Genomic DNA, 26,693 nt, shown 5'->3' with positions numbered 1-26,693 from the left:
GCGCCCGCGTACATGCACTCCACCGGCGCCACTTGACTTCCGGATCCTCCCGCGCGGCGCCGGCACGGGGCGCCCTCCGACGCGACGGCGAAGGCGGCAGCCATAGAAATTGCCAATTGTCCAAGAAGCGGCGCAGGCAAAGCTCTGCGTGCCATCTGCTGAAAATGCAGATGCTGCTGATTCTCTGCTATTGCAGCGCGCCCATAGAATTGTCCGAGAAGCGAGTGCCGAATTTTTACAGGCACCGGCTGCTACGGGCCATGGCATCCCCTTCGTTTTCCCTGTGTAATCAGACCACTCTTTAGTCTTTACTACAGTTTGTGAGAAGCCTTTTGTGTTCCCTAACACGACATGTTTACTTCCAGAAAAAAAGAAAATAAAATCGTCAGCGATCCCCAGCTCCTGGAGAGCTCTACGTACAGTGCCGGAGCTTACACTACACCCGCTTGCCTCCATCGCCGGCGGCTTTCGCGTACACGCCGGAGTCGGTTCGCAGGATGATCTTGGTGGCGTCCTGCGAGACGGAGATCGCCCAGGTGTCCACGTATGACAGCGGGCCGGGCCTGATCAGCGGCCGCGTGTCCTCCAGGTCACGGTCCACGTCCTCGCCCTCCTCCTCCTCCCCCGAGTAGGCGTACCTGGAAATGCACGCCGCCACCATAAGTATTAGTATGTGCTCTGACGAACTGGATGATGGCCGCCTGATGGAGCGAGTAACAGACAGAGCGAGGCTTCAGTTAATCAGTTTACCTCGTCGAGGTCTGCGAGGGTGCCCAGATGAGGCAGATGGCGCAGAGCAGCGAGAAGGAGATGAGCTGCCACCCCGCCGGGATCACCCACGCCGCGCGCCACCGCTCGTTGTACTCCTCCGTCGACTTGAAGTGGATCTGCACGGCGCATTCAACGATGATCAGGCCGTCTGGTAAATTGGTTCTATTTTCAGATTGTCACTGTCCGACGTTTTTTTTTTTTGCAACTGAATCGGATGAGCATTCTCTGGTCAGGGAGACGACCCTCAGGCCACGGCGTCGTCTGATCACGGGCCTAGACCATACGCATCAGCATTATCTCAATTATTACAAGAAATATGTTCGGTCATGTACCCTGAGAATATTCAGTACATGGCCGCGAGGGATCGCTAAAAGTCACAGCTGGGTTGATGAAAGTGATGGAGACTGGACATTGTTGGAAAAATTAGCAAGGTTGACGGTTCCACAGGAAGGGTCAGGCTCAGGCCAAGGCTGTGAGGTGCTCAGTAGAGTCGTCTTTGCTAAGAACAGACGCTGAAGGGAATGGTAGTTGAATGAATTTACACAAAAAAAAGGAGTTGGGGTTTTACCTCAAATGTTATCCAGCCAAGAGACACGGCCACAGCGATGATCAACGCGTTGTTGAGTCTCCGGTACATCTCCAGCTTCGCTGTCATCCGTCTCGCCTACAAAATTCGGATTTACCATGCGAAATTCTGTCGCGATCCACTGAAGAAAACATTCTGAGATGCCTCGTTGCTACTCACCTTGAGCTTGTTCAGAGTTTTGGACAGCGAGCTGAATATCCAGTACACGAACACCGTGTTCAGCGCCGCCACGGGGAGCACCAGGAGCAGCCTCCTCGCCGGCGACGTCGAGTGGTCGCTGACGGTGCCGACGTTCTCGCACACCTCGAGTGCCTCCGCCGCCACGAAGAACGCGGCGCCGAGGCCGGCCACCCTGGCACTCTTGAGCCCCGCCAGCGCCGGCCTGACCACGCCGTGGCCCATGGCCACGGCCAGCACCAGCACGCGCGCCGCCGCGCCGCGGAGCGCGCCGGCGGTGGCCGCCCAGAGCGTGGCCCCGCGCGGGCGGACGCCGGACTCGTTGAACTCGGCGAGGTCCAGGTACCACGTGGCGGCCTCCGCCATCCCCAGCGCGATCACAACCGTGGCGCAGCTCTGGAGCGGCACAACCTCCCGCCAGAACCGCGCGCACTGCGCGAACCAGTAGGCCGCCAGCGCCGCGAACGCCAGCGACATGGCGCCGTAGAAGGGCACTAGCGGCGCCATCCGCCCCGGGAGGTAGCCGCGGCTGTTCTTCCAGATGGTCTTGCCGGCGGCCGCCACCTGCCCGCCGGCGCCGGCGAGCGAGGCGTCGCAGTGGACAAAGAGGAGGGTGTACATACCGGTGCGCGACACGGCGACGGTCTCGTCCGGGAACGAAGCCTCGAGGCCACCAGGGAGGAAGGACGCCGAGAGCACCTTGGGCCAGCCGGTGGCGTTCCGCGACGCGCGGTACATCACCGCCCCCTCGGTGCACGCCCCGTGCTTCGCCATGTCCGGCGTGCAGCAGAGCGCGCGCTCGCCGGAGACGTCCGTGCCCCCGACGGTGTCGCGGTGGCCGGCCTCGAAGATGACCGCCGTGACCGTGGCCGTGCGGTTGCCGTCCTCCTCGGCCGCGGCGGCGGACTCCGGGGTCCTCCTGAAGGCGACCTTCTCGAAACTGCAACGATCAAGAAACCACCGCGTCACAATTAATCACCTTCCCGATATAACCCAAAGAAGCACTACATTGATCCTCTGGCGCCGGCTCATACGCACCGGATGAAGGCGCCGGCCTTAGCGGAGGCGTAGACGCCCTCGCTGCCGCCGTGGAGGACGAAGGCGTTTCCGGAGGCGGCGAACCGCTCGCCGGTGTAATCGTGCACCGATGCGTCGGCGCAGAGGAGGGCGCACGACGCCAACAACAGGGCCGCCACGACGTGGGCGAGCCTCGAGGAGGCCATTGGCGTCATCCGAGGCGCGCGGCAAGAGAGGAGGGGCGCCTGCCTAGCTTGCTGCGCGTGGCTGCGAGCTCGTGGCGCACTGGCACTTGACTGGAGCATCCGAGTTGAGTAGGATAGAAATACGGGAGGGGAGGTGGGATCTCAACTCGGAGAGGAGAGGAGTGGAGTGGAAGAAGAACGGAAGCGGAGACTTTGACGTGGAGAAGCGATGAATTGTTAGGTCCACGCCCAATGGAAGCCGTTGCCACGGGACAGAGGAACGCAACAAAGGGAACAGTGACCAGGATTCCGTGCCGATATGATGAAATTGGGCAGAAATGCATGAAAGAACAAAGCAAATATATAGGACAAACGAGATGAACCCAAACTGATCAGCATGCAAGATTTTGCATCGAGATTATCTAACAATACTAGTATTGGTTCGTTTTCGTTAGGCACTATGCATCTATGAGACTATAAATTGAGTAAAAGAATCTTCCGAGATTGTGAAGGGTATTGTTTCAATAAATGCAAGGATCAATCGGACATTTGGGTTATGCTACTAAATCTTCTAGGATTGCCTAGGATTTTTTTTTTTTGCGAAAGATTGCCTAGGAAGTTTAACAATAGTTATGCCAAGAATACTTAAAAGTTGCAACCGCTTGTATCTGTTGACTCCGTGATTGCATCAAAAAAAATTTGCAGTTGGAAAGTAGATATACTATTTTTCCGTTCCAAGAGGCAGATGATTATAACAATACTAAAATATGTAGACCAAAGAAAATTATTTTTTGCTAATTTAATGTGTAGTCGCATTGACAATTGGTAAATGGTAACGCAGTGATCAGACTTATCTTGGCAATACGCGATTCAATAATGCTAATAAATGATTGACGCATGCAAACCAGATTGCAAAAGTAAATATGAAGATATCAAAATAAACGAGCACCTACTGCTATGCATTCAAACATCTACTGTTGTGTTTAGTAACAAAGGCTCTGACAAATGATAAGAGTGTGCAAACAGATGACTAATCGTAAAAGGTCATACTATCAAAACGTGAAGTGATTACTAGTTATAAAAAGGACCTATCGATATGTTTAATCAACATTTCTATTGAAACTTAAAGCTCCCCGCACGCTTATACAGAAAAGGATACCGGTACATGTCATGTGCTGAAGGAGAAGATGCAATAAGATAGCCTCTGTCTAGTTGTCATACAGAGGCATGTACACTCCAAACATGACCTGCCTCTCCTGCGACTGCGAGGCACCAGAACGGATTGTGGGCACATTGCTTGGTACCTCGAGCGAACAAACCTCAGCACTCCTAGGGTGGAGAAGACCTTGGAGATCGCGAGTTTTGACAATGTTTTTTGTTTAAGCATCCTACTTCTACTTGTGGCCTCAGCAAGCGTGCGCACGGGGCCTGCATCTTGGGCAAGCTAGTGCAGAGCTGAAAATTGAGGCGCCGCGCCGTGCCATCGTGCCGTCCTCATTAATCGCGTCCTCCCGTTCGACACCTACAGGGTCAAGGCCAGTTAATTACCGGCTGGAGAAGAAATTTCATGAGTGGTCATGGAAAACGAGTGCGTGTGTATGGTTAATTGGGTGGAGAACCACACGAGAGTTGGGCTCACGATCTAACCATGCGCATCCTGTTGCGCTCCATTTCAGTTTCAACTAGTAAAATAAGCCCGTACTGTTAGTGTCTACTCCTGTTTCCGTATTCCATCGGCTTTCGCTCGAAAAGAAAGCCTGCCAGCTTTACGTGACAACCGGAAAACTTTGACTACCGGAAAGTGTACGATATATTAGGATCCAAAAGTCTTTTCTTTATATATACCTTTAAACGAAAAAGAATTTGTGACTAGATCCAAGTTAGGTCAAGGACCGTCACAAGTCAACACCTTTTTTTAGTCCTCTTGTAAAGCTCGCTAAAAAAGAATAGGTTTTGTTGCTTGAATTTATTAAATGATAAACCAATATTCAAAAGATAGCGGTATGCAAAACAGGGATGACTTGACAGCCGGTATTTTTTTTTTGGCAAAAACGAATTAGCTACTCGCTACCATCGTCCTAAGCGCGTCGCGATATATCTTGTGGAAGATAGTTAAGAGTTGCAACTTTCAAACCCCCACTTCACCCAGGCTGTCCCAAGCATTATACATACTCAACATTTTCTTGCAACAACATATTTTGACTCAACATTTTTGATAAGCTAATCCAACATTTTAGCATGGTGAGATTGTGTGCATGCTTGCTCCCCCATCTCACCCGGGAGCTCAGGATGCCCAACATATTCACTTCATTTTAATCATCCATCTACTATAACACGAATCTCAAATAATAAAAATTTCAAAAATCGTGCGGAGGATAGTTAGGTAGATCTCCGCATGTATACTTGGGCAAACAGGCCTGGCCTAACGGGCGACAGGGGGCACAACGTATCGGGCCGTGCTTGGACCATCATAGTGTGGCACGGTGTGCCGGTCCAGACACGGCCCGTTAAGGGCCCGCACCCCTTCCTGTCCCACGCTTCCCCGCATCTAATGTGCTGTCGCAGGCTTCCAGCCCTACACCCCTCGTTTCCCCCCTCAACGGCCGCCGCGCCCTGCTCCCTCCCCTCCCCGGCGACGAGCACTCACAAGGTATGCCCTCCCCTTCTCTTCCCTCCCTGCCGAGCGAAACGGAGGACATGTAAGCTATTTGTATTCGGATCCGACCCTGTTACGATATACCTACTGGCTTCGATTTTGTTTGCGAAAATTACCCTATGCTGGTTCCATCCCCAGTTCCTTGTATGGTGAAATCTCGATTTATTGGTAAGAGTCAGTTCAGTTTTAGGGTTCTAGATATGTTCTGGATGCTGTAGAATAGAAGTCTGCTTGTCCTAGTGACCTAGTGCATATATCGTACTTATGGGCCTTTTTTATATTGTAAGCATATTTGAATTCGGATCTGACCCAGATATTTACCTACTAGTTGTTTGCAAAAATTATCCTATGCTGGGTCCGCTCCTGATTCCTTACATGCTGTTAGATCTTTCTTTATTGGTAAGAGTTAGAAGTTTTAGGGTTCTAGATTTATCCTTGATGCTATAGAACAGAAGCCTGCATGTCCTAACACTTGTTCCCCCACGCGGTGCTACCTCATCTTCGCGCCCGGGGCCGGCCTCCGCGAGCCGCGCTGCTCAACCCTTCACGCACGTGCCCGCCGCCGGTCCGGCGCACCCTTGCCACCGCACACGCCATGCCCCACCACGCTGCCTCCGACCGTCGTAGCACCGCCGCCCAGGGGCACCACCGCCGTCCGCAGCACCGTGCCTAGTGCGGCCGCCATCCCGGTGTCGCCGCCGCCGTCCGCAGCACTGCGCCTAGTGCGGCCGCTATCCCGCTGTCGCCGTCCGCAGCACCGTGCCTAGGTCGGCCGTCATCCCGTTGTCACCGTCGCCGTCCGCAGCACCGCGCCCAAGCCGGCCATCATCCCGCCGCCGCGCCGGCACGGGCCACGAACACGCCGGTTGCCGCCCCATACAGATCTGGCCCAGAATCCGATCCCTGGGACGTCGGATCCGCCAGCCCGGGACGCCGCCGCGCCTTAGACTTGCGCGAGCCCCCCGGCCGGTGAGAGAGGCCCCGCCGCAGCCTTCCTAGCAGGCACGAGGTGGGGAGGAGGCCTGGAGGGTGGTGGTGGCAGCGGGGCGTGGGTGCCATCCGAGTCGCCTCCAGAGAGACGACGCGGGGGCCTTGCTGCTGGTGTGCGTTAAGTTAGAACAGACTCAGTATGCTGAATTCGGCGTTCTTTATTTTGACCGCAGCAGCTAATGTTATTTTGTGCTTGGATTCTGACGCGAAGAAGCTCATTTCCCGGTGAAGGTCGTGCAGAGCCCGACTCATCAAGACATCAACGCTCGTGCCTCGTGGTCACTCCTCAAACAATGAAAAAGATTTTTAAAAAAGAATCTTGAGCGGCAAAGACATCTATAATTTCATTCCACGTCCGTAAATCTATAATTCAAGTTCGTACGAGGTGACTAGTCTACCACTACTAACTTGCCTGCTTTCCTGAGCTATACCTTTCCAGCGCTTGATTGGATTTGGATTGGAATTTTTCCAATATAAACTAGATGGATGCGATCGAAAGCAGCGGCCGGACGGATCAAAATAAGCTGAGAGGTAAGCGCAGCATGACAATTCAAGATGTTACACATGTGGCAGAGTAGGAACAGGATGAGATGAACTATGTAAAACTTGCAACTAGCATGCTGCACACTTGCATTGCACCGAACATCGCCGAGCATGGAAGCTGAGGCAATCATAATGGTTAGGAAGAAACGATCTCTATCAACATAATCTGAATTTCTAACTCAATCACAGTACATATGATTTTTTTAAAAACGGTATACATGTGCTTGAATGCCGGTTCATCGAAGTAACAAAATGAAGCAATTGCTGCATAGCATAACCCTTACCTAGAGTGGCACCAGATTCATATATACTTGGTGATAGCACCGAAGTGATAGGTGAGACCCGAAAGCGATCGTAATCCAGTGCTGAACTCAGCCGCACCTAGCAGCACGCTGTTCCTCGTGTCAACAGCCAGAGCATAAACCTTGGGGTGCATGAACTTTGTCCTGGCCATCAGGTAAACGACATCATCTTCTCCATTCAGGCTGGGTTTGGGTTCAAACACCACGAGATTCTGCAACCCGAGATCAACTACAGCCTCCTCGCCTTCCCGTGACGGATTACACCGCAGCAATCCAGTCTTCTGCAACTGCAAGCGTACAGCGTCACTGATTTTGAGCTCAGAAGCAAGGACCGTGAATTCCTCTTCCCAGTCCTCGTAAGCACCAGCCATCCTCGTGTTGCTCCATGTGGTGATGGTCCAGTCGTCGACCTTGAAGGCAGGCAACCCGGTCTCGACATCGTCGTAGGGAAGACGCTCGCTGGTAGCTTTCAATTCAGCAAACTTGAGGCAGGCCTTGCCACGCTTTGTGCACGCCTGGATTTGGTGGGGATTTCCACCGGCGCGGCTCTCCGAGGGGCCTCCAGCGACGCTGCCGTGGAGGTCCAGCTCCCGACCTCGGAGTCGAGTCGGCCCCGTGCCGGTAGATGAAGTAGCCGCAGTCCTCGCCACGGAATCTGATGGTGTCTGGTCCGCCCCCGCCGGCGACGGTGACGCGGAAGAGCACCAGGTCCTAGACGGCGCGGAGGACCATGGGTTGCTCGCGGATGCTGGCGCCGTGGCAGAACACGAATAGCTTCGTGGGAAGCGGCGGCTCCGCAGGCCAGCAGGACGCCTCGATGGTCAGGACGTTCCTCGTCTCGCATACGGCCGTCGTCGCGTTCCGGCGCGCCTCGACGCAGGCGTTGGCGTCGAGAAGGATCGCTCGATCTCCGGAGGCGGCGGCGCTTGTGTTGGACGGCATGTGAAAGCCGCTTACTCGATTCAGGGGCTAAATCGGGGGGGGGGGGGGGGGGGGGGGGGGGGTGGATAAGAGCTATCGGTGTCGAGCTGTAGTTAATGAGAAGATCAACGGCGACCGCGGCGGCGGCTGACAACAAACAGGGTTGGAATCTGGAAGACGGCGGTGGCGGCGTCGGAATCGGAAGGAAAGGAGAAGGGCCCAGGCGCCACCGGTGGGGGGTTGTTGCTTGTAGTGGGCCGATAGGTTCTGGCCTGGACGTGGCCCATGTGAACTGTTTTTATTTAAAAAAAAAAGAATACTGTTAAAATTGCACGAGTGGGCGAGTGGCACAGACACAGACGCGCACGCGTCGTGATGAAACAAATACACACATTAATTATTCACGTAGTGAAGCCCATATGTTGCGAACTTCAGGCAGGTGCTTGTTGTTGCACGTCAGATTCCTGTAAGATTCATGGAAGAATCTAGTAAGGTTGCAAGTGTGTTCTCAATATGTCACAAACAAATGCTGCGATGGAAATTGTGACTCTGAGCTACTAGTACTGTCCGCATTTTAAGGGGGACGAGTAACTCACAGATAAGGTTCGCTAAGCTCCAGCCGGCGTTCCTCATGGCAAGCGCAGTAGCCATGTGACTCTGAGCGGCGATCCTGGAGCGAAGGAGTTCGCCACGAATGTCAAGCCCGAGGCCGTCGTCCCCGGCACCAGGGAAATGCCCGTTCTCAGCGTCCTCCGGGCCCTCGGCGGCGGCGCACGAGACGTGGAGGTCGAGGTTGCACACGTTGCAACGGTAGAGCCACGCGCGCGCACCGGCGCCATGCATGGCGTGGCACGCGGCGCAGCGACCCTCGGCGACTACGAGCGCGAGGTCATGCTCCGGGTGCCGCACGCTGCGCACGGCCGGGGGCAGCTTGGCGCAGCGCGGGTGCATGTCGAACCCGCACGGCGGGCAGCGGTAGAGGAAGCACCCGGCGGCGCAGCGGCCGGCGCAGACGTCGCAGCCGTGGGTCACGTCGCGGCGGGTCTCGACGAGCACGAGCTGGTGCGGGTGGTGAGACGGAGAGGTGAGCGTCTGCGGGTGGCCGGCGCAGGCGTCGTGGATGGCGAAATCGCAGCCGGCGCCGGACAGGCGCTCCCAGCACATGACGCAGCCGAACGGCCCGGTGTAGTGCCGCTTCACCAGCTCGTGGCCTGGATGGGAGAAGTGGGTAATGGTGTCCTCGGCCATCTCGCTCCCTCGATCTCTCGCTTGTTCGTCGTGTGTGTTCTGGACATTGGGGTTGCAATGTAGCATGGGTATTTATAGTTGTCCACAGGATGCCAAATGCAGTTAAGGTGGCCCTTTGCCATGTGGTGCAGACGTTTACAACAGTTGGTTGCATGTGCCAACTTACAGCGGTTGCAATAATGTACATTATCTATTTGTATGCAACTGCACAAATTTACTCCCTCTATCCATCAAAGAGTAGACTTTCTAGTTGTGTCGTAGGTCAAATTATCTTAAATTTAATCAAATTTACAAAAAGTATCCATATTTATTATCGAGACCAAATAGGTACACTTTGAAAATATATTTCATGATACATTTTAAGGTAATTATTTGGTATCATAAATATTGATACTTTTTATTAATTGATTAGTCAGATTTAAAATGGTTTGATTTAAGATGAAGCTAGATTAATATTCTTTTTTGAGATAAAAGGAGTACATATGGCTGATTTCGACCCTGCGCATCCTCTGGGCTAGTTGTCGAGCATACACATGAATTAGTGCACTGCTCCTTCAAGCAATTGCTTGTGTTGTACGAATCTGAATTTTGTATAGTTGACTTCAGGTCAGAAAAAGCAAGTCAACTCCATGACAGCTCAATCGTGAGCAGCATAGGGCATCGATCCTGTACTTAAAACTTAATCACTAATCATGTGACCAACAGAAGTGGTTCTTAGCAGAAAATCAGACACGACGATTTAAGCACGTATAGGTACCTATATATGCAAGGGCGTTGACCCCGATCATTCTGGCAGTCCTGAATTCGAAGTTTCCCACGATCGAGAGGATAACTGATTCAAATCAACCGTGAGCATCCTCATTCTTCGTCAAGTCAACTGCATGGCAGCTCAATCGTGCAAAAAGCATCATGCTTAATCAAGTAAGGGAGTTAGCTTGAGGCCTAGGTTAGAACAAACAAACTGTAACCACAGAAGAAAACCAGAGCTGCAAACAAGACAATGATCAAGCAGCTAGCGACGGTAAACCAGGGCAACGGACAGGTAAAACCTGACCCGGTACAAGCCAACCCAACGTCCTTTTCAGAATGATGTTTCAGCACACTCCCCCGGAAAATTCTACTAGTTTCCTTTGTATCGATGCATTTTCCCAATCCCAAAATAACGTTCGCTCCCGAACCAGATTGCCGTCAGCAGAAACCACTGAACCTAACAGACTGTCTGATGTGGCTTTTCAAAAAGCGGCGAATAATACACAAGGCAAAGAAAATATTGGCGCTGATACATGTTAACCAACCGATGCCAAGATGGTGCGAAATGGTAGTCATATTATGTCGATATGGGTCAGCTCCCTGCAGCATGTACAGGGGACAGCAAGTAGATGTTTCCCGGCATGGGGAACAGTCCCAAGAAAGCTTTTATGATTGCAGTTGGCAGGTAGTTGGATAACTGGAACTTGTAATATCAAGACAAATTTGAAGGTATTTGCTCAACTTGGAATTAACTGCCTTGATCTCAAAACAAATCTCATACAATCAGAATATAAGCATGATTGACCTTCCATTTAAAAGGTTGATGCGTGTCTATTTATCTCTTTCAAGTACCACAATGTTTGTTCGGTCACTTAAACACACGTCACCGACCGGTAACACATTATCGCGAAATATAGTTTGTCAGGAATGAAATAGAGAAATATGAGCTGTTACGATGTTCTGATTTTAGTGGAGCAATGGACAGATCACAATATGTCTGTGCAAATAAAACCAATCTTGTTCAAAGACGATAGTCCATTCTAGAATGAAGCACAATGGGATTTTCAGAAGGCATATTCTAATATTCCTACGCTGATAGGTCATCATGCGTGTCTCTAGTTACTAGTTTAATTCCCTGATTGGTTAGTAATGTAGGTTAGGCTGCCTTACATGTCAGAGGCTCAGAGCTCACACATTACTATAATGATGATGCCGCACATGAAAATATCATCCAGATGATTCTGTATGACAACATCATGTTGGAATGGACTTGTAATATATTTGGGATCCAGAAACTTCATGTGGATTTTTTGTATTTCATCATGTAATCTAAACGGTTCACTCATCTCTCTCCTTATATGATATGGCAGTGCTCCTGCCCCTTTACGTTTCAAAAAAAAGAAATTTTAGTTATAAAAGGTCAGAATATAATAACAATTCGGAATTTGGAATCTTTATTTTGCTGATATCGAGTCAAGTTGTGTCTCTGGAAGTGATAGGTGTATGATAGAATGTGGAAGTGATATCGAGTCAAGATGTCCCTTGAGCCCTGGACCATCCAGTTTGCTGATTTAAGCACCAAAAGAAGATAGCACCGCGACCGTTTCTTGTGTTCATTTTAGCTGCAGTTTGCTTATTTGCTTGCATAAACTAGGCAGCTGGCTGGTTGATAGTCATCAGTTCTAAAACTAATTGGCTCGGCTGCGCACTAGGGTAGGGTTCGATAGGCCAACACCTTGGCAAGTTGAAGCAATAATCGAATAAGAGAAGCACTGAAGGTTCCGGAAGATTGAAGCACATGAAATTCTTCTGTTAATCTATGAACCTGTGATGGGTACGTAACACTGTACCATTTGTTAATGCGGCATGGATTGCACTCGACAAGGACAGCTCGATGTCATTAAGCCAATCCATCGATTACTACAGCTAAAAAACTGGATCTTTCTGTAACAGGTGTGTCATTGAAACTTGTCTCCAGCAGTATTATCTAGTGTTCCAGTGTGTAGGATAGAAAGCTGCTGGATTGCAGCGAGATACATTTTACAGTCGCTATCTCTTATCTACTCAGCACAAGACTGAATAAACCGTGGAACCATGGAAGAAAGAAATGTCTTGCCGTTGTAACTCTGTGCTGCACTGTTGCCTACTATAATTATAACAATTAATCCCAAACAACTACGACTAAGACCACAAGTTTCTGTTTTTTAATATGACTAGTTGATCGAATGATCCTTTTCTTGATGTGGAACGATTCCTTTTTGTAAACTGCAAAGTTTTTGTTGCTACCGATCCAGGCTGAAACTGCATTATTCCCTTGATGTACATGCCTTTGGTTGTATTACATGTACAATCTACATGGATACAAACGATGATCAGCTAAAAAACGTAAATCAGTTTTCAGGCCTGAACAACTGTCGAGTCCTTACAGGTTCAGATTTTAGCCTAAGCTACCTGCCGTAAGAGATTATTTAGAGAAAAATGTTGTCAATTTGTTTTGAAGACAGCAATGTCACTATGCAAGATTATTAGTGTCCCACAACGCCTGCGTCATGGACTTCCCAAGCGTCATTTGGTTAGCAACCATCTAATCATGTGAGCTTTCGTAGTGTTGTGGCTCCAAGGAACTGGTGAGATGGACATATAACTAGAAGCAATCCTTGTCACCATCCAATCATCAGCATAAGGATGGTGTTAGTATAAAAATGCTGGGAGCGCCGCACTTCTGAAGTACACTGATAGATAGGATCTGTACTTCGTCCTAACCTTTCAGAGTTGCAGTACACATATGCTAAGATCTCCAAGCCCTTGCAATCTTGAGAGGTGAGTGAGAGATCTCCACCCTATGCGATCGCCATGAGCAATGAGCGAGATGGCCAAGAACCCGCCGCCGCCACAAGCAGCAGCGCCTCGGATTGGCTCGATGAGTCCATCGCCTTCCTCGCCGCCGACCTTGACCTCGGCCTCGATGCTTATGGCTGGATGCAGGCATCAGCAGAGGCGGAGCGGCAGGGCTTCCACAGCATGGTCACGGAGACACTGCCACCTCCGGCCACCACCTTGCCCCAGTCAGGCCTGGGTCCGGTTTCCACTAGCGTTGCGCCGTCGCCGGTGGCGTCGCCGCAGGAGTTCGGTCAGCCTAGGAAACGCAAGTCTCCACAGCACAGCAGCCAGCGCTGTCCGGTTGGCGGCGGCGGCGGCAGAGGTGGCCCTGAACTTGACAGGGGAGGAACGAGCTGCAGCCGGAAGCCGAGCAAGAAGGGCAGTGCCAGGGCAGGTGATGCGAGCTTGGACAGGGATGCGAGGTGGGCGGAGCAGCTGCTGAACCCGTGCGCGGTCGCCATCGAGGCGGGCAACCTGCCGCGCGCGCAGCACCTGCTGTACGTGCTCAGCGAGCTCGCCTCCTTCTCCGGCGAGCCAAACCACCGCCTGGCCGCGCACGGGCTGCGCGGCCTCGCCCTCCGACTCCCGGCCGCCGTGGGCCAAGCGGCCGCGGCGACCCTAAAGATGCCGCCCTGCGAGTGCCCGGCGCCAGCGTTCCCCGGCGCCGACCCGCGCCTCTTCCGCGCGTCGCTCATCAGGTTCAACGAGGTCAGCCCGTGGTTCGCCGTGCCGAACGCGCTCGCCAACGCCGCGATCGCGCAGGCCGCGTCGGCGAGGGGTGCCGCGGCCGAGCCCCGTCGGGTTCACGTCGTGGACGTCGGCGTCTCGCACGGCGTGCAGTGGCCGACGCTGCTCGAGGCGCTCACCCGCGTGCCACGGGGCTCCACGCCGCCGTCCGTACGCCTCGCCGTCGCCGGCCACGCGGCCACCCCACCGGCGCCCTTCTCGTCTTCCCCTCCGGGATACGACTGCTCACTGCAGCTGCTCCGGTACGCCAAGACCATTAACCTGGACCTCACCATCGTGCAGGCACCAAGTTTGGACACCTTGCACGGCATTCTCACCCCCGGCGAGACCCTCGTCGTCTGCCTCCAGTTCCGTCTCGGCCACGCCGCCACCGACGAGCAAGCAGCCGTGCTCCGAAACATCAGGACCCTCAACCCAGAGCTACTAATCCTCGCCGAGCTGGAGTGCGGCAGCCGAAGCGACAGCAGCGCGGCGATCGAGTTCGCGGCCAGGCTGGAGAATCTCTGGATGTTCCTGGACTCGACGGCCGCGGCGTTCAAGGGCCGGGACGTCGACGAGAGGCGGGTGATGGAAGCGGAGGCCGGGACAGCGTTGGCGGCCACGGCGCGGCGGGGAGCGGCCGTGGCCGGAGGGAGGGAGGCGTGGCGGGCGCGTCTCGCCGCGGCGGGGTTCGAGGAGGCGGCGTTCGGGGGCGAGGCGGTTGAGACGGCGAAGGCGCTGCTGAGGAAGTACGACAGCGGGTGGGAGCTGGTGCCGCCGTCGCCGTCCGCCGGCGCCGCGGTGGGGCTCCGGTGGAAAGGGCAGCCCGTGTCGTTCTGCTCCCTGTGGCGGCCGGCGCAGGCCGGCCCGGAGCCGATGTGGCATGGCGCGTGAGCGACACGAGGTGAAGGAGATGCAGGCGCCCCGCGGTTGCGCAAGCGCTTCGTTCGTGGTTCGTGCACGAGCTGATGCGCGCGCGACCTTTGAGCATGAATGGACTGGACGCTTGGACTGAGCGCCCTGGACCCCTGGTGCCGTCCGGACATGCGGTTGGGGCCTTGGGGGTAGTGCGACACGCCCGTGTGGTTGGCAAGTCTGATGAGGTGTTGTCCGGGCGGGCGATCGGCGCAAGAGCGCCCTTTTTTTCTTCTTCTTCTTGTTCAGCCTGCCAACAACAGTTTGTACAAAGTCAGACCTTGTCGGGGACGCTCTCCCCCCGAATCCTGGAAATTGAATTGGGTCCTATGAAATTCATGTAAAATCTCTGCCTTATGTGCTAGAATTTTGCTATATGATGCCCAGGTCAACCAGAGTCTTCCATTTACGATGACTATCAAGATATAGATATGTAGATAACCCGTTCTTGTTAATCTTGTCGAAACCTTCAACTGGTAGTAGTATGAGGATAGGGGACACCGGATCTGCCGTCATATCATGAGCGCTAGTTACTCTGGTCAAAGTTTAACTAGCGCTCATCAAATCAGCTCACAAATTGACAAGCCAGACAAAGTGAGCAGAGTTGCCGAAGTCCATTTCTGTTGGACTGTCAAATATGCCTAATGTTTCCAATTTTCTGGCCTGAAACTGTAATGGCACTTGCAGAGATTTAATTGCACGAATCCTTCAGTCTCCAACTCCAATTTCGCAATTCACAACACAAACAAGCTAAAACAGCACAAGAAATTACGCATGGTGCATTCCATGGGGAACCACTTTTTTTTTCCCAATTTAATCAATCTTGGAGGTAATATCGAACCAACATATAATTACATCAGTTTAGCAGAATGCAGCTTAAATTATGATCTCTCTTGTGATCTTTGGTCCTGAGTAACCAACCATTCATATACCATTACAAAGAGGACTTTGGAGCTGGAAGCAAAAACTTCAGGATTGCCTCGTTGAACCGCTTTGGATCCTCCTCCTGAGGCATGTGGCCGGTGTCCTTGAGGACCTCCAACCTAGCACTTGCTCCAAGTTTCCTGCATTGCCAATCTTCCGTAAGTTACACTGCAAGGTAAATGCAACGCGTGAAATCAAACTGTAGTAACATCATTGGTGAGATCAGCATGTACTGACCTTGCCACTTCAAATGCCTTCTCTATAGGGAATATCTGATCATGCTCTCCCCATAACACAAGGACTTCCTGAGAGATGGAACAGAGGTTGGGTAAGCAGGAGAAAGATGGACGGTAATGCGTTGCAGCAGTTATCTGTCTGAAAAAGGAAGTACCTGAGGGAGTGGTGTAAGCTGGAACTTGTCTTTGTTGCCCAGCGTTATCCCCTTTATTAGCTCCTTCTTCTCTTCTACTTTATCATTGTACAGATACTGCAAAAGAATCTCACTATTACTCAAACAAATCTAGAGGTTGCATCATTGTATGCATGCTGAACTCACAAAGATACTAGTATGAATAACGAATTACTACTCTGTTCTATTTCATTCTCCAGAACCAGGTAATTTCTATGTAATTTCACAAACAAGACTGCAGTTGAGTACCTGTTTAACCTACGCAATCCACTAACGTTCAAACAAGAATGTATTTATGCTACTATGTGGAATAACCTACTAGAGTTCAGAATCATTTCAAGCTCATTTTCATTCTGAAACTGATAGTAGCATAGTATGAACTTCGCTCTGTCCATGACGGGATCATTTCGTCCCCGCCAGAACGCGCGCTTTTGGAAAGGGAAGATCTGATTCTGAGCTGGGCACACATTCCTCGCAGAGTATCTGAGTATGAGCTCACCATCTCTTCTCCCGGCTGGATGATCACGATATAGCTGCAAAATTGCAATCGCCAGAGTGTAGTGTAGCGCTCAATTTTGAGGCTTGGACACGGAGAGATGATTCTGCAGCCGGCGGCTTGGTGACAACGACGATAGAGCACCATGCCATGGGCTCGCATCCGTACGGCCATCTGCAGCAGCTCCGAATCCCGGCCAACATGGAGACTCGACTCGATATCGGTCGGGAAGATCGGGTTGGCGAGGGGGACGAGCGGAGATTCGGAGGAGGTGCGCAGTTTAAGTCCGTTCCCTTCCCGACGACGAGGCAAGGCCGCCGTCGCCGTCGCCGGATCGCGATCCAATTTAGGGTTGTTAATGAAAATATATGAGGGGGTTTGTAAAAATATTTGGATAGCGATCAATAGTCGCGACGGGAAAACCTCCTCGACGGCGGATGCCTCGTGCCCAGACCGCCTCTACTTCTCGCACTCGACACGAGACAAACTGAGGAGACGACGACTCGTTCCGACCTCCGATCCACAGCTGCCCGCGTCTTCTTCGCCGTACTCCGGCAAATCCTCTGGCCCCGCAATCCACCGCCGCCGCGGGGCTTGCCGCTCCGGTAAATCCTCTGGGACGGCGCTGGATGCACTAACGTTCAAACAAGAATTAGAGTCTGAATTTCCTTCTGCAGATTATTGATTTTGCACCACCAGCATCATGACCTGACCTGGGGCATGGTGCGCTATTGAACTGAAGTACTGAACTAGTGAAACGAATGCAAACGCCAAAAGATCAGATTGAGATGCATCTCTAAATACGCACAGTTCTCCTACATGTTCGAAAAAGGATTGAGATGCAACAACCCTTCCAAATTGTGCTACTGAGGTTGTCAAAATGTTCAAGCAGCCGCTGGGTTTTGTCCAAATGCAAGGCCTGCAATTGGACAATGGCAAGATCTTCCTCCTTGGTCCTTCAACCAGTACTATTCCAGAAAAACGGCCTACCTTTTCTCAACTCCTGTGATCAGTAAAGACTTCATACCCCTTGATTATGACAGTTCATATGAGCAGTGGATGTAGTGGCGGAGCTTGCCCCGAATTTCAGCAGGGTCCAGCCATAAGAGAGCAATGGATGAAGTCATTATTGTTAAGTTTAGTTTACTGTTGCTGGAATGGACTTTAGAAAATTGAGGGACCTTGGCTATTGAGAAGGTGCGCCCCTGAGGCCTGAGTGGATGTACAGGCAAACTATGATGGCTGATTGACTATGGCAGCAAAGTCAGGCCGAAGAGTCTCAGGTTCCAACTTCCAACTGAATCCATGACCTGATGATGTACAATACCAGCACCTAATATTCCTTTCCAAGAATCAAGACTGGTACTGTACATGTGTGCTGGCTGTTCTTGCAAGGAAATTAAGATAGGGTAGCTACGGCAACAGGTGCAGGTGAGTTGCACAGACGCACGCCACCGATGGCGCATGGCAGCCATCAAAATGGTTTTGTCTGGCCAGCACGAGATGGCCGTCAGCATCAACCAAGAAGGGCCTCCTGAACGATTTCTAGAAGCATTGAGATTGATTGGGTACAGAGATGTCTGTCGTTCGTTGGAATGCAGGTAGGCAGGCATGCGGCGACACGCGTGCACCGGTCGGTGACCTGCAGAGTCTGGTGGTTCTAGAAGGTCTGGACGGCTGGACCGGGCGTTCGGGGTTGATTGGAAGAGCGGCAGTGCCGGAGAAACGATTGGGAGATGCGAGGGAGTCAGGGAGGAAGGGGCCACCGCCGTTGGGAGTTGATGGCGATCCAACGCGGCGGTTGGGAAACCTGCGAGGCGACAGGCGAGCACGAGGAGCTTCGCTTCGTAACAAGATCCCAATCCAGGGCCACGTCATGAGCAGGGGACGTGGCATGGTCTCGGCGTGACGTCGACGCTAGGTCATGCATGAATGCCACCAAGCGGCAAGCCACGCGAATGATCGGAATCACGATTGCATCGATTAGTGCTTTGAGTTGTAAGAAGGATTGAGGCTGGGAAAAGGGGTGTTGCGTTTTACCTGGACGAGGTCGCGGAGCACGAAGCCCGGCGTGAACCGGCGCGGGCGGTGGTAGGCGAGCTGCAGCAGCCGGCGCATCCGCTCGGGGGAGCGCGGCAGCATGACGTCCTCGACGCGCTCGGCGCCGCCGCGGCGGAGCAGGGCGCGGTCGTCCGCGTCGGCCTTGAGCAGGTCGGAGCTGGCGATCACCACCCGCTCCACGACGCCGGGGCCCAGCAGCCGCGCCACGTGGTACGCCACGAACCCGCCGTAGCTCGTGCCGGCCACCGACACGCGCGCCGCCGGCGCCACGGCCGCCACGAGCTTCGCCACCGCCTCCGCCTGCTGGGCCTCGGAGACGCGCGCGCCCGCCGACGTGGACGAGCCGCCGAAGAAGAGGAGGTCCGGGACGATGAGGCGGAACCGGCGGGACAGCGGGCCCACCTGGCGCCGCCACTGCCACGTCGCCGGCGGCCCGAAGCCGTGGAGGAGGACGAGGACGGGGCGCGCGTCGATGGCGCCCGGCTGGAAGCGCCAGCAGTGGACCGTGGTGGCGCCGCCGTCGAGGGGCACGGACGCCTCCACGAGGCCCGCCGCGGCGAAGCGGCGGCGGAAGTAGGCGTCGAGCAGCGGCGCGATGCCCAGCGTCGGCATTGCGGTTGGGATCGAGTGACGTCGTGGAATTCAAGCGGTCGGTTGGTGTCTTACGGGCGAGAGACCCGGATTGTGACACATATATGGATGGAGAGCGAGCATTCGCGGGGTGTTTTGTTTTGTGAGGACTCTCCGGTTATGTCTTTTTTTCTAAGGATTCCGGACAACTGACAAGATTAACTAGAGATATGCATATCGCTAGTGCACAATTTGTAAAAAAAAAAACACAAAAACACGACTGATGCGTTGGACAAGATATAGCATTGCAATTTGCAAAAGTCTGCGCATGTCACGACTGATCTCTGAGGTTTATCTGAGTAGGAGTAAACATTGTGGTCCTTTGGGTAGGTAAAAGGGCATCCGAATCTCGGGGGAAAGCGTGATCAACTCAAAACACTATGGCCCGTTTGGTTACTTTTGCTTATTTTTAGCACGTGTCACCTCGAATGTTTAGATACTAATTAGGAGTATTAAATGTAGACTATTTACAAAACTCATCGAGGCTAAACGGCGAGACAAATTTATTAAGCCTAATTAAGCCTAATTAATCCATCATTAGCAAATATTTACTGTAGCAGCACATTGTCAAATTATGGACTAATTACGCTTAATAGATTTGTCTCGCCGTTTAGCCTCCACTTATGTAATGGGTTTTGTAAATAGTTTACGTTTAATACTTCTAATTAGTATCTAAACACGGGTGCTAAAAATAAGCAAAGAAACCAAACCAGGTCTATTATGACCACTGGGAGATTGCTTTGAGCAGTGTCTAAATACAACTTGAGAATTTCAGATAGTTGATGCAGCAACCTATGCTGAATAAATGATAAACGAACAATGTTGACAACATACGAAAAATCCATGATTTTACACATAGGTATGCAATAACTAAAGAAAGCCAATGAGCCCAGGATCAACCGTTGATGTCAGCCTTCACCTTCTCTGTCTCACGGCCATACCCATTGTGCTCTTGTTCACTGTTGGAATTAGGATCAGAATCTTCATCGCAATCTTCGGTTTCCTGATCAAGGGATGGCATAACCGGACGAACAACTCGGTAATTTGGGCTCAGCATAGTGTCCTCAAGAGACGGGAGAGGGATCGATCCAGGAGGAGCAGTCGCCTTGTGCAGAGGGATTGTGTTCCTGCTGCGTGCCAGGTCAAAGATAACCTGTCCAAAGTGGAGAAATTCGTCAGGGTACGACAAAACTACCAAATCTATCATTCACGTGTGAGTTTAATTATTTAAATTGCAAAGATGATTCTTTTCAAAAGTGAGTCCTAAAAGAACTGTGCAAAGATCATTAGGTGAACAAAGCAGTGTGTGGAATCCTTTTGGAATTTCTTGAGCCTTCTAGAAGCAGGGGGGACGAAGACAGTCGTGCACGATATACAATCACAACGTCCATCATGCTTGACTTTAGAGCTTGGAGTCCATGGGATTCAACGACATGGCAGAGTTTCTCTTCTCTGAAAGCCCGGTAGCACAACTGACAAGGATCCACTGCAAACACTGAACAACGGAATAACACGCCACTCGATTTAGATCCACACCAACGGTATGTTGATCAATAAGCTCCCAACATCGTCTCGATTCTGCCTATCAGTAATAATTTGTTCGATTTCTACACGAACGCGCAGGATCGAGAGACCTCAAGAACCGCGTAGGCATGATAAAGCGACCAACAACAGATTCATCAAAACTAAGGAAACGGCGTGTCCGGATTGTTTGGGGGACTACCTCGCGGCGCGGCGGCCCCGGGGAGAACGCGAACTTGGCCCGGATCGCTAGGCGCACGTCGTCGGCCTCGAGCGACGCCCTGCCGGCGTGGTCGGCGTAGGCCCTGGCCTCGCAGAGCACGTCGCCCGCGTAGCGGCGGGCGAGCTCCACGAATCGGCCCACCACCCGCGGGTCGTACTCGCACTCCCTGAGACCCAAGGAGCGCAGGATCCTCCGCACCACGCGTGCGTCCCGCGGCTCTTGCCCGGTTGCTGCCGGCGGAGTCGACGCCCCGCCGACGGCGGCGTCCATTAGCGCAGAGTACGGCAAGGGAAAAACGGGCGATTCGCGGGAGCCGCGACGAGTTTAAGTGTTCAGATTACTTATTATTTTTATCACTGTTACCCACAGCATACAACAACGACGCTTTGGCCGAGTGGTTAAGGCGTGTGCCTGCTAAGTACATGGGGTTTCCCCGCGAGAGTTCGAATCTCTCAGGCGTCGTATAAATGCATTTTTTTCTTCTCTCTTTTTGCTTCTTTACCTGTCCTGTTATAAGGTCCCTTTCGTTTCACAGTTTAGTTCCGGGTAATCTCCCTCTGGGAGGAGTTTTTTAGAGCAAATCCCATTCTGACCTCACAGTCAGTCAGTCACCACAAGTTGCAGGGCTTCTTTCTCAAAAGAATTGATACAATGTCTGAAGTATTTACATGGTAACTTTCTTCTACTTCATTGAAACAAAAGTATACTGTATACATATCGATGCAGAGCAAATTCACAGGCTACCTTTGGTCCAATCTACTGAAACAAGAGTATACCATACACACGGGTTACTCTCAACTTTTCTTTGTTGACCCTTTTCGTTTCTATGTTGTCAGTTCAGGGGAAGCTACACTTCAGATGATTTACATGGGGTGTCACGTCATGTATTTACAAGGTACAGTAATCTGTAATCTACGCATGTTAGGACTAAGAAACGGGGAGACGGTGATCAAACATTTGGTGGAACTCCCTCGTATAACTTTCAGATTTGCATGGAGTTGAAGGAATCAGTTCAAGAACATCGCCCATTTTTAGCGCTTGGTTCCAGTTGTAGACTGCTTGGCAGTTCAGCCTCAATGGCACGCCGTAGTTAGAAGATCTCTTAAGTAGGTCCGAAATTGTTGAATTTTTGGGGAGTTCTTGCACTGACATCTGAAAACACGAAAAATTTCAGTTTTCATGCTCAAGGATGAATTCACCAACGCAACAGAACAAGCGAACAAATTGGAATTGTGGTTTAATGAGACAGTACAGTAGCAAAATGATTGGAGGTACCTTTTCATCCTCCAGAAGTATTACTAGAACCGGTCCGCTGTGGTCACATTGTTTGGCATAAGAGAACGGACAGACATCGGAGTGCGACCTAATCGTGTGTATGTTACTTGGTGAAGTGTCAGGTGCAAGTGATGAAGGATGCTCAATGTGCAAAGTTTCACACTGACATGTAACCACCTTTCTAACCCACTCTACCATTTCAGGAACAGATGAAGAGCAATTTCGAACACCTTCCTTGTATCTCCAATGTGCAGCAATTCCAAACTCTGCCTGCAAATGCATGTCCCTAGTACGAATTTGGATTTCCAGGGGGAGCATTTCTTTAGTGAGCACAACTGTGTGCAGGGACTGATACCTACAGTTTAGCAAAATATTCAATTACCACTGTAGCTTACATTATTGCATAGTAGCATAGTTTTGATAGGCATACCCATTTGTTTTGGGGCTGCTGATATAGTCTTTGAACTTCCCGGGAATTCGAGGCCACAAGTGATGCACAAGCTCTAATGTGGCAAAACAATCAGATCTGTTCTCAACTATAACACGCACCCCATGTATATCATAAACTTCATCCATTGCCAGTTTCTTCCTGTAGTCAAGTGCAAAAACATTAGCACATTTAATGAAAGTATATTTCAGCTAACAACTTTCCTTCGAGATGTTATACTGGAGTTACTGCAGGATTCACTTGGAAGGAAGAATGGTTCATACACCACTCTCTCCAAAGTCTAACCTACAAAAAGAAAACATGAGACACTATATTACCTTGCCATCTTGCTGTGGATACTGTAAATGCTCTTGTGTCTCCCATATACCGCATAATAGGATAATCCTCTCACGTCAAGGGCTTGTTCCAGTCTCCTTATTGCAGCTGCAATCATATCTCTGTTGTAGAATTCGAGAAGGTTGGTTGACAGTTCATCAAATTTATTTGTGTAAAGATACTTGAAGCACAGATTTTCAAGTTGTTCCTTCCAATTCAAGATGCCCAACTGATTCGCCAAGGGAGCAAATATCTCCAGTGTTTCCTTTGCAAAGCTCTGCTGTTTGATCTTGGGCAAAGAATCCAACGTCCTCATGTTGTGTAGCCTGTCAGCAAGTTTTATAAGCACAGCTCTTGCATCTTCCGTTGCAAGGAACACTGTACGTAACCTGTCAGCTTCATCCATTCTACTGGCTGTATCGTTTCTACGAGCCATTTTGCTGAAATGACTTAGATTGGAAACCTATAAAGAAGGCAATGAAACTATTGTTTAGTCAATTGAGACACAACGTCATCATCTCTTCCAAGAAAATAAACCAAGATGTCACAAGCAACCAAAGTTTCCTCAACATATATTAGGTGTAAATATTGACTTTATACAACCAATAACACATAGCATTCATTAGCAGAACAAACAACAGAATCTTTAAGATTCCAAATAAATTGTTGTAACATCATTTTTAGTTGATGTAACATCATAAACAAAACATATTATTGACAAACAAAACGAAAGGGAAAGAATGGAAAACAAAAGGATTGGGTCCGATAACCAACCACGGACTGATTTTACATTACTGAAAGATAAGTCATTCCTAGATTCAGCAAGTACCTACTATAATATATAGGTGATGGTAACGTGATACCTAACTTATATAGGCATCTATTCTAGAAGCCCCATCAACAAAGTAAAGATCAATAAGTTCTGTCAGTCACAATCAGATATCTAGCACCACCCAATTCCGAGTCACGAAAACGACAAAGGCAAGAAATATCAGAATAAACAAGAGGGGTCCATGAGAAGGCCTCTTTGTAGAACTGGAATCGTCTGTGATCTGATCTTGCACTCCAGCACTACTTATGTTATGCTCAAGTATAGGGCATCGATGACATGCTCTGATTTTGATATGTTATTGATATGGTCAATATGTGTAATAATAGGTGCTGCCTGTAACAAGGGGTCTTTACTATAGTATAATTTCAGCAATACTAAATTCAACAATGCTACTGTTGGATATAGTTATCAACAATGAATTGTTTCCTCTAAAAAACAAAAAATTATTAGCGCGTGCTCGGTCTGATCATATCCAAACTCCAAAGGGTGAATCGAAGTAATTACCCCCTTAACAAGATCGGCGACACCAGCACCGAACTGCTTGGAGATGAAACCGTAGTCGAGGCCGGCGTCGTCGACCGTGTCGTGCAGCAGCCCGGCAGCGACGACTGCAGGGCCGGCGCCGAGGTCCGCGAGCAGCGCCGCCGTCTCCACGCAGTGCTCCAGGTAGGGATCGCCGCTCGCGCGCACCTGAGCAACCAATTGCGCACCCAAGCAAACGCAGTTCAGCCACTTCAGCAGCTCTCAAGCCACACCAAATAAGCACAAATGCTAGCAAGCAAGACAGGACACGGTCGAGCACCTGGCCGCGGTGAGCTGCCTCGGCGGCGGCGAAGGCCCTCAGCACGAGATCGTCGCGGAATATGGCGTACCGCGACAGCGCGCCGGCGAGCATAAGCGCGGGAGGGTCTCCGTCGCCGTCAACTCCCCCAGCCGCGACGGCGGCGCGGGCCCGCCTGGCGGACGGGGCGCCGCGGCACGGCGCTCGGGGCTCCGGGGGGTCAGCGGAGCGCGAGAGGGACAGGGACAGCGGGGTCCGGCACCGAGTAGACGCCGCCCGCAGCTCGGTGGCAGCCGGGGCGCCGCGGGCGGCGAGGAGCTCCAGCGCCGCCGCGGGTGGCTGCGGGGCGAGACGGGGGTTGGGGCGGCATTTGACCGTGCAGGTGATCGACGGCGGCATGGCTCGTGCCTCGTGGGCGATTGGGGGTGAGGGGAGGCGAACGGAGACTGGCTGGCTTGCAGGCGAAGGGGGGAGAGCGGAGAGACGGAGGAAGAGGCGTGGGCGGAAATGGTTTGGGAGGTTGGGATCCTCGGTTTCGCGCGTGGTCGGGCGGTTATGAATAGTACTCCTACTCCGTAACCTGGTTGGGGTCTTGTGGAAGTAGCCTTCTCATTTGCAGTTTAGGCCTCGTGTTGTTAGCTTTAATGCTACCTGGACCTTAGAAGTTGCACATTAGTTTGGGGAGTGTATGCACGGGCAAGTGGCAAAACAAGTGAATTTGACCCTTTTATAGTTTTGTTGTCCTGTGTTTTTAATTTTAAACACTAGAGGATTAGTTATGCCTTGGGTACAAACTATTCGATCGTAAAATCTCATCTTTTTTCCGAATGTCATTGTATGGCTGCATTGAGTAAATTTCATTCTCTTACATAGGAACTTAGTGTGTCTCAAGTGTGCGGCCCTTAGCTTTTTTCTATAGGTTATTGCCTATTCATCTTTACAATTGTACGGCTATGTCGCTAGCTGACTGCTAACAATATCTTTATGCCTAGCTTAACCCTACTCACTAGCCTTCAGACATCATTCGGTCTTGTCACTTCGGGCGCGTTTGACGAACGGAATCGGTTCTGTTTCTCATCTGGATCGGAAGAATCGGCGCCAAACGCAGCTGCGTCGAAGTGTTTCTACCTCGGAACGTTTCTACCGATTCTGACTTTTTAGCCTGCACGAGGAAGTGTTTCTGTGAAAGAGTGTGATAGGGTGCTCTCTGCAAAATGAATCCCGATAAGAACAGCACGAGGAAATCACTCATATAGAACGGATGAGGACGGCGGGGAGAAAGGACGCACGGCTTCACCCACAGGCTTGACGCGCGCCCAAACGTGCCTATCTCTCCCTGGCACGTGGGTCCAAAAGAGCGCGGGGCCCGCGTGCCACGCACGGCGCGGCGGCCGTCTCGGCGCGAATGGAAGGACACGGCTTTTGGCTTCGGTTCCCTGTGCGTGTGGACGACCGGAGGAGGGAGGGGTTGCTTGACGGTTCGGCAAGAATAGTAACGTTTTTTTTTTCTTTCGGAGATGAAGAATAGTAACGTTGCAGAGGCGGAGGACGGGATTGCTGGCCGGTTCGGCCTTGCCTTGCCTTTGCCCCTGCCCCATGTTTCGCTCATGCGCCTTGCCTTGCCTTTGCTAGGGAGGCAACGGGCCCGTTCCATGATTCACCGTGAGGAATTCTTCCATTAGGAGACGGGAATGGTAGGAAATTAATCCCATGAGGATTTAAACGGGGCAAATCTCATCCCGTCGGAGATGGACGGGGCTGGAATAATCCTCCGTCCCCGTTTTCCCGCAACCCTAGAGGTTCAAGTAGATATGCCATGCAACGAAAATAGCCTAGCCCAAGACACCAGGTCCAGCTCTGACCCATGAGAAGGCCGGATAGTAGTAACCAAACTACCGTTAACCTAACATCCATCCGTTTCTTGGAGGAGCTCTGCTCACTTTCTTTCCTCTCCTGAGCCACGCCGCCACAAGCTGCTGTCACCGCTCAGCCCTGCGCAGGTGAGGAGGCAGGGGCTCGAGGTGACAGCGACCCGGCGCTAGTGCCAGGACCCTCCGCTCACACCACGGCACCAGGATGCCACGCTCGCGTAGCGTCGTTGCCGTGTGAGA

The 26,693-nt window shown here is 51.6% G+C and overlaps 6 protein-coding genes, 1 long non-coding RNA gene and 1 other non-coding gene across 9 annotated transcripts; 3 read left to right on the top strand and 5 right to left on the bottom strand.

Annotated features, from left to right (window-relative positions):
* Positions 1-116: 116 nt before the first annotated feature.
* On the bottom strand, positions 117-3,063 carry LOC117842912 (uncharacterized protein C26H5.07c). Its single transcript, XM_034723434.2, has 6 exons — positions 2,573-3,063; positions 1,517-2,474; positions 1,340-1,435; positions 751-887; positions 421-638; positions 117-281 (listed from the first exon to the last, which is right to left on the bottom strand). The coding sequence occupies exons 1-5, from the start codon at positions 2,854-2,856 to the stop codon at positions 437-439; spliced, it is 1,677 nt and encodes a 558-aa protein (XP_034579325.1). The 5' UTR covers positions 2,857-3,063; the 3' UTR covers positions 117-281; positions 421-436.
* A 2,228-nt stretch (positions 3,064-5,291) lies between these two features.
* On the top strand, positions 5,292-7,116 carry LOC140221737 (uncharacterized). The gene is made up of 2 exons (XR_011897408.1): positions 5,292-5,386; positions 6,822-7,116. It is a non-coding gene; the product is annotated as an uncharacterized lncRNA (long non-coding RNA).
* Positions 7,117-8,524: 1,408 nt separating this feature from the next.
* On the bottom strand, positions 8,525-9,431 carry LOC117842923 (protein VACUOLELESS GAMETOPHYTES). Its single transcript, XM_034723448.2, has 2 exons — positions 8,745-9,431; positions 8,525-8,612 (listed from the first exon to the last, which is right to left on the bottom strand). Coding segments are annotated over exons 1-2 (654 nt in total). The 5' UTR covers positions 9,397-9,431; the 3' UTR covers positions 8,525-8,610.
* A 3,568-nt stretch (positions 9,432-12,999) lies between these two features.
* LOC117844476 (protein NODULATION SIGNALING PATHWAY 1) lies at positions 13,000-14,646 on the top strand. The gene has a single exon (XM_034725171.1). It carries the CDS (start codon positions 13,000-13,002, stop codon positions 14,644-14,646), a length of 1,647 nt encoding a protein of 548 aa, XP_034581062.1.
* A 789-nt stretch (positions 14,647-15,435) lies between these two features.
* LOC117843226 (uncharacterized) lies at positions 15,436-19,338 on the bottom strand. 2 transcript variants are annotated; one of them, XM_034723795.2, is made up of 4 exons: positions 18,537-19,338; positions 15,983-16,078; positions 15,829-15,896; positions 15,436-15,759 (listed from the first exon to the last, which is right to left on the bottom strand). In XM_034723795.2, the coding sequence occupies exons 1-4, from the start codon at positions 19,167-19,169 to the stop codon at positions 15,711-15,713; spliced, it is 846 nt and encodes a 281-aa protein (XP_034579686.1). In that variant the 5' UTR covers positions 19,170-19,338; the 3' UTR covers positions 15,436-15,710. The 2 variants fall into 2 exon arrangements, with proteins under 2 accessions (XP_034579686.1, XP_034579685.1); XM_034723794.2 differs by having other exon boundaries at positions 15,436-15,731; positions 18,537-19,324.
* A 744-nt stretch (positions 19,339-20,082) lies between these two features.
* Positions 20,083-21,201, bottom strand: LOC117844475 (transcription initiation factor TFIID subunit 9). The gene is made up of 2 exons (XM_034725170.2): positions 20,911-21,201; positions 20,083-20,340 (listed from the first exon to the last, which is right to left on the bottom strand). The coding sequence occupies exons 1-2, from the start codon at positions 21,199-21,201 to the stop codon at positions 20,083-20,085; spliced, it is 549 nt and encodes a 182-aa protein (XP_034581061.1).
* Positions 21,202-21,311: 110 nt separating this feature from the next.
* Positions 21,312-21,393, top strand: TRNAS-GCU (transfer RNA serine (anticodon GCU)). The gene has a single exon. It is a non-coding gene; the product is annotated as a tRNA-Ser (tRNA).
* A 146-nt stretch (positions 21,394-21,539) lies between these two features.
* Positions 21,540-25,137, bottom strand: LOC117842057 (probable GTP diphosphokinase RSH3, chloroplastic). Its single transcript, XM_034722409.2, has 6 exons — positions 24,604-25,137; positions 24,306-24,491; positions 22,972-23,432; positions 22,637-22,795; positions 22,207-22,561; positions 21,540-22,083 (listed from the first exon to the last, which is right to left on the bottom strand). Exons 1-6 carry the CDS (start codon positions 24,979-24,981, stop codon positions 21,859-21,861), a joined length of 1,764 nt encoding a protein of 587 aa, XP_034578300.1. The 5' UTR covers positions 24,982-25,137; the 3' UTR covers positions 21,540-21,858.
* Between the last annotated feature and the right edge of the window lie 1,556 nt (positions 25,138-26,693).

This window comes from Setaria viridis, chromosome 2 (genome assembly GCF_005286985.2).
Source record: "Setaria viridis chromosome 2, Setaria_viridis_v4.0, whole genome shotgun sequence".
Lineage (NCBI taxonomy): Eukaryota > Viridiplantae > Streptophyta > Magnoliopsida > Poales > Poaceae > Setaria > Setaria viridis.
The sequence above is the reverse complement of the archived record's forward strand: the minus strand, read 5'-3'. Positions and strand labels throughout refer to the sequence as shown.